Below are 11,926 nucleotides of genomic sequence, written 5' to 3'. Positions count from 1 at the left end.
GGAGCCGCCAGGAAGCTGTCAACAAAGGCCGAATAAACAATGACATTATGATTCTTGTAGAAGTCGACGAAGAACTTTATGTTACCTTGGGAACTGAAATAGGATAATTTTAGTCTATTATATTATTTTGCCCTCACGGAGACAACTTGGGGGATTTGATAGTCCTCTTCACAGAGGTACTATATCAAATAGTACAATAGCCTCTCTTCGAAGAGGGTTAATTGTACTGATAAAAGCAACCTAAGCAAACCTATTCTTCTAAATGTACTATTTACAAGTGTTTCCAGGTTTAGCAGGCATGATAAATGAACGACAAAAAAGTGGGAATAAGATTTAATTATCAAGCATATGTAAAAATAATAATTATAAAGGATATCGAAAGAAAAGAACAGTGTACAGAAAAACGGTTATCCGGGGGTATATCCATGTACGTCACATCACTGGAATGTTGAGGAAAATGATAGACTCCGAGGTGACAGGCGTCTGCAAACCTGGAGGAAGACTCCGCAACATCGTCGGCCCAAGCAAGCCTAACTCCACCTGTGGCCAGTGCCTTCTGTGACGTACTGATGGCGGATACTAACGACCTGGCTGCAGGTGAGCAGCAGAATATATACTGCCACCTGGAGAGTCACTTGACTACCAGACCCACCAAAGTCATCCTGCTTATTTCTACTGTACCACATCGCTACGACCTGCCAGGAGACGACGATATCAATAAGGAAATAGCCCTCGCGAACGCCTACATCCAGGAGCTGGCTATCAGACATAACTTTCGATTCCTTGACTTCAATAAGATGGACTGGAGGATCTTCACGAGGCACGATATGCACTACTCCCAGCGATGGTAAGAGACAGCTGGCTGTCTTGGTACCGCGGAGTCTCGCCAAGATGCACGGGCTTGCCTCCCGCGGCCTGCCATGTCCTGATCGCTCACCTGCATCCTCGGGTGAATCGCTGTCACCATCGTCTGTGCAGCTATCGCCAAATGTCATTACTTCTGAGACACTTCCAGATCATGAATATCCTTTAATCTACACCTGCATTTCTGAACACGCAATATAACTTTTTTTCCACGACATGTTTCTCTATATTTGAAGTCATATCTGAAAACAAACAGATTTGTTAGATTTATATGGAAATATAATACAATTTATACAGATTATTCTGTGTTAAAGGTAGGCCTAGGCCTATATAAAATGAATAGTTGCAGTCAAACAGTTTATTGTAGAGATAAATATTTTGAAAACTGTACCAATCCATAATAATGAAAATGCGTTACGGACGGGCCATATTATTATTATTATTAAATTTAATATAAATGCGAAGAAAAGTAAGAAAACTTAACATTTTGAAGTTAGATTTAGTGTACCTTGTTAACACAAATTTCATTGTTTAATTAAATGTTTAATTTATTATTACTCATAAACACACTTTCTTATCTTTTCTGTTACGGACGGGACTTCCGGAGAGCTATTACAAGGTAAACTTCATGAACTTGTTAAAAACTAGTATTTTAAATAGTCACTAAAAATTACAGCTAACAAGGGTTTCTCCTCAAATGTTAGCAAACATTTAATAAAAATGTTCTTCCTCTTCTTCTATTTTTCCAAAATCACCTATAACTTTAAATCTCAAGATGCTAATGAATTATCAGTGCAAACATATATAAAAACAACAATAATTATAAAAATAGTAATTTATTCTGCCAGCTAGATTACTAATAATCCTAAAAGTGAAAGTGTAAGAAAGGAGTTAAAATTTTACATCTAGGATAATGTTTCTATGGAATGGCTGTTAAATAAGTGAAGAATAATCGTCAAAATACTGGAAGATTGGTTCTTTCATTATTTATACTTTTTAATCACAATTCTTAAGGCTTTGCAAAATCGGTTTTGGGTCTTAGGCCAAATGTTATGACTCAAAACAATTTTGTGTTTAACTAAAAAATAATGAAGGTTACAAGTGCGGCATGGCAACACCGAGATGCCGCACTGATTGCCAAAGGCATTAGTGATCAGACCTGGAATTGATAATATACTACCTTATGTATACTATTCCGAGGGGTGGTTGGTCGCCAGCAGTGGGAGCAGAGTTGGTAAAACTAAACATTGTGGAATGGTTAATGCATTGAAGATTGTAATTTATGATGTACAAACATTGAATGATCATTTTTTTCCTATATTTAGACGACTATTCTTCACATAAGTTATACGGACTATGAAAAAAACTTAAACACGTTTCCACTAAAAAGAACTGTCATAATTATTTATACACAGAATCTTTTTAATAACAATTTTTTTTAATCTGAATAGTAGGTTAAGTTAATATTATACGTTAAAAAATATATATCTTTAAATTATTAAAATTGTAGCCTATACCTTTTATGATTATAATTTAATTGTTTATATTATTAGCGGTTTCAACGAAATAGTCTAGTTTTGTAATATGATATACAATAACTATGAAACTGCAGCTAATGAAATTGTCAGTCATCCTTCACTAAACTTTACAGTGGCATCCAAGATTTCAGGTTCACATGACCGTTTCCATTTGCTATCATGTTATTTCTCCGGTTTACACCATATGTAAAGAGAGCTAACACAATTATTAAAATATATCAAGATTTGAATTCAGTTAGTAGTAGTAGTAGTTAGGTTAGTAAACATGAAAACTTAGATGGTAGTCGTTGGCATACAATTTAATTGAATTTATACATATCTGAAGTTCAGTAATATCGATCAAGATCAAAATGTAACGATCACAACACACTCATATCATTATCAATTCAAAACACCGCTTGAGCTTAGCTGAGTTGATCACTGAGGCTCGTATTCTGAAAGCTATTGTGTCCAAGTTGATCTAAATTATTGTATTTCACAGTGTATACAAAAATTAAACATGACTAGAATCGAAACACAAAAATCTAACGATTAGGTATACGACATGAAACCTTTGTTCACCAAACAATCATCAAAAATCTTCAACAATCATTATAATAGTGATTATATAATACCAGGGGTATTAATATTTTCTGGGTTAATGGTTCACGGAAAAGTTTTTCTTAAAATAAAATATCAAATAAACATCACACCGTCTAACAAAATCACATGTCTGTTACTAATAAATTTAATTTACTGTGTCCATTCTTTGTAGTCAATCATTGTGTAACAAAGTTAATTCAAAGCGAAGAGAATCCTTTGAGAAACGGAAGCTCTTTCAAAGCTACTAATGTTTTTGCCAGTGAAACGTAAAATCACTTAAATAATGTTCATAGACTTGTTCTTACAATAATTAATATCTAATTGAAAATTAAATTTCTCTTACAAGGAAATAAGTTTTATGTTTTTGTGCACTGATAGATTAAATATATAGACTTTCAAGAAGATGTAATTTAGCAATGGTTTTGTTTTAATTACTTTTTTGTGTGCATTAATCTTGTGTTACGTACTTTAAAATGTGAAAATCAAAGAAGAGGAAGAGTATGTGCCATTTACCTAATATATCTTGTTTCAGTTTCTGTAACATATTACAGGTGGTAAATATGCTTGATCGTTTATACATCGTTAATAACCAACTTAGACAAAGGAATCGAAAAAAATCGAACCCTTTCTTAAAGAGCTTTAACCAAAAAAGGAGCAAAATTTCTGTAGTTTCATAGTTTTAGTGATTGTTGTAGTAAAAGTTTGTGTTATTTTAACATAAGAATTTTTCCTACACGTTAACAGTAAGTTACAGATTTTTTACGTCTAAAATATACTCCTAGAAGCTTGATCGTAGCTTTGGAAAACTAATTTTGATGACTAATGTTTGGGGCTCAATAGCGTCAAAACGAAGTATTTAAGGGCCCATCTTTATATGGAAAAGTATTATAGTTCTCCGTACAATAAGACTGTGTTTACATAGGTTGATAAACACTCTGTGCAATACAATAGCTATAATTGAAACTCTTTTATTGTGAACAAAAAATCTGTTTTGCACTGACAAATACAATGATACAGATCTTTCAAGTCATAAAAGGTTCCAGGTCATACAAAATATTAAGTAACTAAATCCAAACATTTTTCTTGTTACGAAAATCCTTAAAGATATAACGTTTACTATTCCTTAAGACAGTTTTAATGTCTGTTTTATAGTCTCAATGAGTTATTTGTATTTTTCAGGGCACTTGGTAGGGCATTAAAAATCTCTATAGAGTCAACAAATTTTATGACATAGTATTTGATATACTCAACCTGTTTCGGTTTTTAATATTTGTGAGTAATAAATCCTGACAAATGTTCGTATTACTATTTAAAAAATATGTTGAGTTTTCAAAATGAAAATAAATTAGAAGATAAGCAGTTTTAAAGGTTTGGTGTTAGTGCTTTCTTATCCCCATATTTTTATTGTATGTGAACGATATGGTTAAAAATAAAACTTAATACGTGACATGGAAAATATTCATGTCTGTCATCTTCGGTACCAATCGCATTGGAAGACTTCTAAATTGCTTCAAACACAAATAAGTGCATCATTATTGATGTGAGAATGTGATAAATTAATTTCAAAACAGACTTTCAAAACTTTAATTTATTTTCTGCAGTTAAGATGCCCTGACTTTGCAGCCAATATTATATTAATCGGAATTCACACACCAAGATGTTCGGTGAACTACTGCACAATACTATTTGATTTAACAAAGGTTGATCTCCAGAGCTTTAGGACAATGGTGCGATGTCATAAGAGATTTGCAAGAACACATACATTATCTGTTATAACACAAGACTGTATCATGTATAAACAGAATAAATAGTAAAGGGCCTAAGATGGAATCCTGATATACGCCAGAAACAACAAGCTTTTATAAACATTTCAGAAGATTTCCATGTGATAAGGGAATGTTAACCATTTGTCGTCGTCGTTCTGTTAAGCAAGGTAAAAACCACCTCTAATCTTCACTCCTTACACCCGTTTTCTCCCTTATACTTAGAAACATCTCATAGTCTGATATTTCGTCAATGGCTATTTCGAGCTTTACTTTGTTTCCATCTTGTACTGTCGTGTTGCACCAAGCCTCGTAAGGACACTCTATGTTCCGAACTTGCCGATCTGTATTGTCGAAGAACTGTATATCCTTATGTTTGTGTTTAATTAAATTTATTAAAATATGTTTACAAACACAAAAAAGAAGTGATAACTTACTTTTAATCTATTTATGGAATTGGTGTAAATGACACCGATTGCCAGTTAAATAGTATAGCCCTAGGATATTGAACCGTTTGGCTCTATAATCCTGGGTTTAGCTTAGGTGCTCAGGCTTGAAACTTCGAATCAAAGAGCAGTTTGTATTAGTATACAGATAGTTTATAACACAGCTAATAATATCCAGTATTTTTGTGTTAGGTAGAACGTTAACCTGTAGTACAGAATAGTCCTCAAATCCGTAAGAGAAAAGAAATATTGAAATATTTGAATCCATGGAAGAAATATTCTGCTACAATAAATATTGTGCTGTTTTGTTCGGTGGCACGTAAATAGCGCTATGGTGCAGTTTTGTGTGAAGTTTTGAGTTTAGCTCCAGTCCATCTTCTTCTTAGTCAGCGTCTGAAATCTGAAGCTGTCGCGGACTTGACTCAAAGAATCTGGAGTCGTGTTCGTCTGAGAGACACAAAAAAGTCGGCCATGAAGAAGCTCAAAATGAACTCTTCACATCGTATAGACATAGAGCACATTTGGTGCACAACTGAGTGCACTGCGATGTTCTGACACGATCCCAAAGCACGGTGAAGTTTTCTACACATAACGTAGCGGTGGTGGGAAGCGTTGGTTCAATGTGAATGTTGAGTTAAGCTCCAGCTACTTCTTAGTATATGGATCTCTTCAGACAAACATGACTCCAGATTCAAGTACAGTAGTCAAGTCTGCGACAGTATCATTTCAGACGCTGCACTAAAAGGAAGGTGAACTGGTACTAAACTCAACATCCACATTGAATCAATCCTTCCCATCATAGCTACATGGTGTGTGCTAATTTTCTTTCTTCGAGTTATACATCATATGGTTAATCTTATAATGTAAGTTTTCATTGTTATAAATGAAATTTAAACATAATTTTGAATTGGATAACAAAAAATAGAGCATACTTAAAAGTTAAATGCTCCCAGCCTGCCGTAAATAATTATTTATGTATCAGTTATTATAATAACGTTTTATAGTATTATAAGTAAGCGTGACACTTTAAAAAAATGTGCTATGTGTGCAAAATACCATAATTTAGGTTGAATCCCTTTACTTATTCATGTCAATATTGTCTAGTATGTTTTTCTCGATAAAATACAACACAAAAACTCTGCTACAGGTGGATCAGAGTTATTGCAGGAACAAAGCCATGACGTGTTGAATTCTTCAAACTTCGTATTGCCTTCTTTTCTCTGCGATATTGGACAGTTCATCAGCAAACTCCATCAACTGTTCCACAATAGTTATCGAATTGTACATTTATTTCATTTTCCTCGTGTATACCTAGACGCCAAATTGATTATACACTTGAGTACAATTTATTTCCCCTAGATTGTTATCTTGTCGTTTAGTGAAATCTAGTCAGCAAAGAAATTATTCAATAAAACCAAACACCCTATAATTTACTAACTGCAATATTGTTGTTGTGAAGTAGGCATAATAAATTTACAACATAGTAAAAAAAATAAATATAAAATGGATTCATAGTTTTACTTAAATATTGTAAAATAATTCTAATATTTAATGAGGGCATTAAAAATATAATATTGGTTGTTATATTTCCGTCATTACAAGTTATAGCATAATATTATGTGCTAAAATGGGTAAAGGGATTTTTACACAAGCAGGATAATGACAATTGACCAACTGTATACCTTTGACGTTCCCTTAACTCACTCAAGGAATTACATTTATGCAGCTGATACTACTTTAGTGACCTAGTTCAAGGACTTGGGTTAAATTGAGGCTACATTAACTCAAGATCCTTCTATAACCCACGAATATTTTTAGAAATGGAAACTAAATGCTTCAAAGAGTGAACTATTCTGCTTTCATCTCAGTAACAAGTTAGAAGTTCAACTACCATAATAAGAATGTCTAAAGTACCTTGGAGTGACACTTGATCTCTAGCAAACGTTTGAAAATTCATCTAGAAGAGATTGCGAGTGAAGTTAGATGTAACATAATATAGAATCCAGCTGGTCATCTTGGGGAAATCCTGTTTTTACTTACCAGCTGGCAATTTGACAAGTTATCAGGACAGTAAGAGTAATCTTACTCTCAACCATTTTCCTTAGCTCTCGGTACTTAATAACATCGCAATTCCTGGTATAAGCCATAAAGAGGTCTTACTAAGATACTAAGACTTTGTAAAACCCCAAAATGCCTATCTTCCAGGACTCCACACACGTCAGATGTCGGCTGAAGTTGACATCTACTTCTACTGACTGTCAGTAACTTAAAATGACTTCAATCCAAAACGGCCGGAATAAATATTGGGATGTATTTGACATCAGACAAGTTTTTGATTCTCAATCCAACATAAATAGTGGGTGATGTGCATCTACATCGGAGGGAATTGATTATGTTGAATAAATTTTGTATTGATGTGGGTAGGAATGGTTCTCAAATGAGCCTCGTTGAATCCTGCGACAGCGGGGTTGAAACCCAGACAATGCATCATATGATTGAAGATTATCCTTTGCGTGTATTACTAAGTGGGCTAGCCTATCTTCATACAACAGATGAAGCAGTGTTAGCATGAGTATGACTGGATTTACACGTATACAGATACAAACTATGTTCCTTAGTCTCTGTTTTATTTTATTCAGACTCGAATGTTTTTTTAGCTAATCAATCATCATCTTACAGCTTTATATTTTCGTTAGTAACGGTAATTCATATCATAGTTAACAATAGATATAATACACTCCTAAAGCTGAAACTTAGCACGTTGTAATTTACTGTAGTAGTTTAATCTAAAACGCCTGCATTTATTGTTAGGCAATCACAGTGCACTACAGAATTGAATACTGTATTGTTGCACCTGTTTTGTTTAACGCAACTGTTTATATTATTAAATAATTTATTTTTAATGAATGAATCCTTTATTACCAATGCTCAGATTCTCTGAGCATCGTATCGTGATCCTTCTTTCCCGTCGTTATTTTTTTAGTATTAGTAAATACTGAAGCACCATTTACGGTCAATCCAACTATCAGTCTTCCAAGCCACCCTAGATGTATGTTTTATGCCTCACGTACGGTAATTTTAGAATTAGTAAATACTGAAGCACCATTTACGGTCAATCCAACGGTCAGTCCTACATGCCGCCCTTGATTTGTATTTTATGACTTCACGTACGGTAATTTTAAAATTAGTAAAGACTGAAGCGCCATTTACGGTCAATCCAACTGTCAGTCTTCCAAGCCACCCTAGATGTATGTTTTATGCCTCACGTACGGTAATTTTAGAATTAGTAAATACTGAAGCACCATTTACGGTCAATCCAACGGTCAGTCCTACATGCCGCCCTTAATTTGTATTTTATGACTTCACGTACGGTAATTTTAAAATTATTAAAGACTGAAGCGCCACAATTCAGCTGTCAGTCTTCCATGCCACCCTTGACGCATGTTTTGTAGCCACACGGACGGTAATTAATAATTTAGATTCAGTAATTTTTGTTGATTTTTATTACGACTTCAGATATGATGCTTGACTGGAATGATTTTAATGGAAAGTGTCTTATTATTAAATCACTACAAAATGCTTGGAAAAATAGGATAACGGCCAGGGAATGCCAATGATTTATTTTATCTGTAGCACTCGAAGGAGCTGTAATTGGTTGAACGGATAGAAGGTAGAAAGTATGGATTTTAAGAATTTGCCGACTATACATTTTTATAGTAATAAAATTAGTGTAAGATTGAAGTAGCCAGTGAGAAGCTGGACCAATTGACATAACATGGAAATTATTTTAACACCATAATGAATGTCAGTTCCTATCAGACTATCATTCTAGGCAAACGTTGTCAAGTTGCGTCATAATTAATTAGTTTGTGGAGAAAATTGTTTTCGTCGCGACCAACCAACCAAGCACTTCACACAACAGACGGGTCTGACGGGTGTCGGGAATGACAGATGCGTGCGCACCTCTTCAGTCGTTCAGCACTTCTACAAAGAGCCCATCTTTGATCAGTCACTGGTGCGCTCTCGCGGTGTGTGGTGGAACTACATCAGTGTAGTGCTGAATCATAACCTAAAAACTTGCGTATTTTCTTCGCATTTTAATTCTCTATTTAGTCAGTTTATTTTTGTTTATTTGTCAACAATATTCAATACACAGCTGATTTGGTGGAATTCGGTGAGTAAAGTGATGTGTCATAGGTTAAAAACTTTTGTAACACTAGAATGTTTCACTGTATTACCAAACTTAGAAAGGACGTTTTGTAAACAATCCCAACCTAATTTTGCTGCGCGCTTTCTACAAAGTTATAACTTTTTACCGCAGTGGTCGTCTGGTTTACTTGTTTAATTTTAGTTGGTATCGTATTCAGTGCGGCGAAGCGAGTTGATATTTATAGTGCACGGTTATAAGCGTAATTTTAGACCAGCTATACCCCAAACTAGTATAACTTGTTGGCGATGATATATTTTGTTGACAGCTGACATAACGTTATTTGGCACTCCTGAAGTGTTTGTCTCATTCATTATCAGCTGATTGAAATATAAACATTGAGCAACTAAGCGTTTGGTCAATCTTGTTGGCTATGAAGTTGATCAATCACTTTACAAACTTTCAATGAGCCATAACTTACAGTGTTGTTATCAAATAATGCTGCTTTGTTGAAATTATTATTCAACACTAAAGAAATATTAAGTTAATATTAGGTAGTTAAGTAAGGGTCAAAGAAGGAAGCAGTAATGAAATAAATTCAGTAATTAACGTCTTAAAAAAGTCTTTATCTTTATAAAACAATAATAAATTTAATAATAAACGAGTGCTAAAAAACTCTTGAAACGTTCATCCCTGAAATTAAAACATTCTATTCCAGCTTTAATGGAAGCATTGTGTATTCATTGGCATTCACTAACCAATAATGGTTATTTTAATACTGTTCTGTATCTAGCCAGAATATTGCCTCGTATATATTTACAGAAATCAAGAATACAAAGGCCAAATACACATGGCGTCTTTCTTATCACCATTAGTGTGATAGCGTTTATCTATTGACGACCATGATTATTTAACACTAACATGATTTATATGTGTTGTTTTTGTTATAATACGTAAAACACTTATTTTACATATTTAACCCTTAACTTATATTAATAACTACTAATCATTTATAATTTTAATATATACAATAGAACTTATAATGACTGTATTCTAGTGTGAAGTAATTAAAACCGCTAATTAATTCCTAGAATGAATATTTTAGGGTATATGCAGCCTATCTGCTTTTCAGCCACTTCCCATATTTCATGAAGGTTATCTTTTCTTCCTTGACATAATTTTATAATGATTATTAGAATGAAGAAATCTCTAAATCCCGTAATGAATCAAGAACGTTAACGTCGAAATTCAGTCAAAAACTGCAAGTATATTTAAATATTAGAAAATAGAGTTATTTGTAATACTATAAAGTACTGGAAACTAGGTTACAATTAATTAAAGTATGTAACAGAAAATTGCAACGTTAATTTAGTTTTATAGTTCACTAGCAGTTACCCGCGGCTTCGTCTGCAATTTCTCTGCAACATGCAATGCTTTGGATTGAATAGGTTACATGATCCTAGTAACATTTGAACCATTTGAGAGCAATCTGAAGGAACCCCAAAGTCGAAGTTCGTAGCAATTGTATTGAAAGCACACGTATGATGTAAAACAATGGAGCCATGTAATAATTTTGAAATAAAATATTTTTGCGTTCATGGTTAAGAGAAAATAATTACAATCATAATACACCAATGGAAATCACAAAGAACAAATTTGTTATCAGCTGCTATGTAGATTATTTTAAAGTCTTAACAAAGAATAAAAAACTTATTTAATAGAGTAATATACAGTTTTAGCCAGTAATATACAGATTAATCTTATATTTAGGCCGTTCTGGTTGCCTAGATATTAAAATTAACTGATTTACGATTTCAACATTTCTTAATGTTATTACAATGAAATAAGATTATAAATTAAAAATTACCAATCATCCATAGAAAAATGTAATGTAATAAAAGTAACATTATAGTTTTATTAGCATTTACTCCCGGGTTGGCACCCTATTTCATTATGAACAACAATGATTTCAACAATATTGAATCGAATTCAGAATTTTTTCTGAGTGAACCTGAGAAAATATAATTATGTACTTCAATTTGTCTTGTTGCCCAAGATCAGAAATGTGCATTTAGGTATACAGTGCTTACTTAAAAAGAGCCGGCTTACTTCGGTATAAGGGACAGAGTGAAAACCCTGATTCGACCGGATTTCTCTTCACTAGATCAACATTTGGTGCCAAATCTCTCCACGGTTCTAGAGATAATGTGCGGACATCTTGGTATTAGTTTTATATCGGATTATATGTAATCCTCATACAGTTCACTGTATGCCCCCGCTCCCCTATCTCTTTTTGCTGCATCATCCTATTTCCTTGGTTCCTTCGGATTCATAATCAAGGGTTCAGTCTAGGAATAATATAAATTTTAAATACCGTACGTAATCAACATCGTCTTCAGTGCAATACGGCCCAATGCCTCCTTGATGGTTTTCTTCCATAAAGAATAAAAATGGTTGTCGGGTGCATTGTTTTGTCAGGTTTGCCCATTTGCAATGGTCACGGGGTTACTGCGCTCATATTTTGTTTCATCGCGGAGTGAACGGTTCGTTGAATCCTATTAGTTCCCGGTCCCTCAGTTTTTGTTC

The 11,926-nt window shown here is 33.8% G+C and overlaps 2 protein-coding genes across 2 annotated transcripts in view; one reads left to right on the top strand and one right to left on the bottom strand.

The window, feature by feature from the left end:
* Nucleotides 1-317: 317 nt before the first annotated feature.
* LOC124354532 lies at nucleotides 318-11,077 on the bottom strand. Its single transcript, XM_046805059.1, has 2 exons — nucleotides 10,736-11,077; nucleotides 318-1,106 (listed from the first exon to the last, which is right to left on the bottom strand). Exon 2 carries the CDS (start codon nucleotides 993-995, stop codon nucleotides 531-533), a length of 465 nt encoding a protein of 154 aa, XP_046661015.1. The 5' UTR covers nucleotides 996-1,106; nucleotides 10,736-11,077; the 3' UTR covers nucleotides 318-530.
* The window catches only part of LOC124354531 (extracellular serine/threonine protein CG31145), a 198,426-nt gene continuing 195,694 nt past the window's right edge, over nucleotides 9,195-11,926 (top strand). The window contains exon 1 of the mRNA XM_046805058.1: nucleotides 9,195-9,367. The gene's annotated coding sequence lies outside the window, so the exon portion shown is untranslated. The remainder of the gene's footprint in view (nucleotides 9,368-11,926) is intronic.

Source organism: Homalodisca vitripennis, chromosome 2 (genome assembly GCF_021130785.1).
Source record: "Homalodisca vitripennis isolate AUS2020 chromosome 2, UT_GWSS_2.1, whole genome shotgun sequence".
In the NCBI taxonomy this organism is placed as follows: domain Eukaryota; kingdom Metazoa; phylum Arthropoda; class Insecta; order Hemiptera; family Cicadellidae; genus Homalodisca; species Homalodisca vitripennis.
This window is presented reverse-complemented; position numbering and strand designations above follow the sequence as displayed.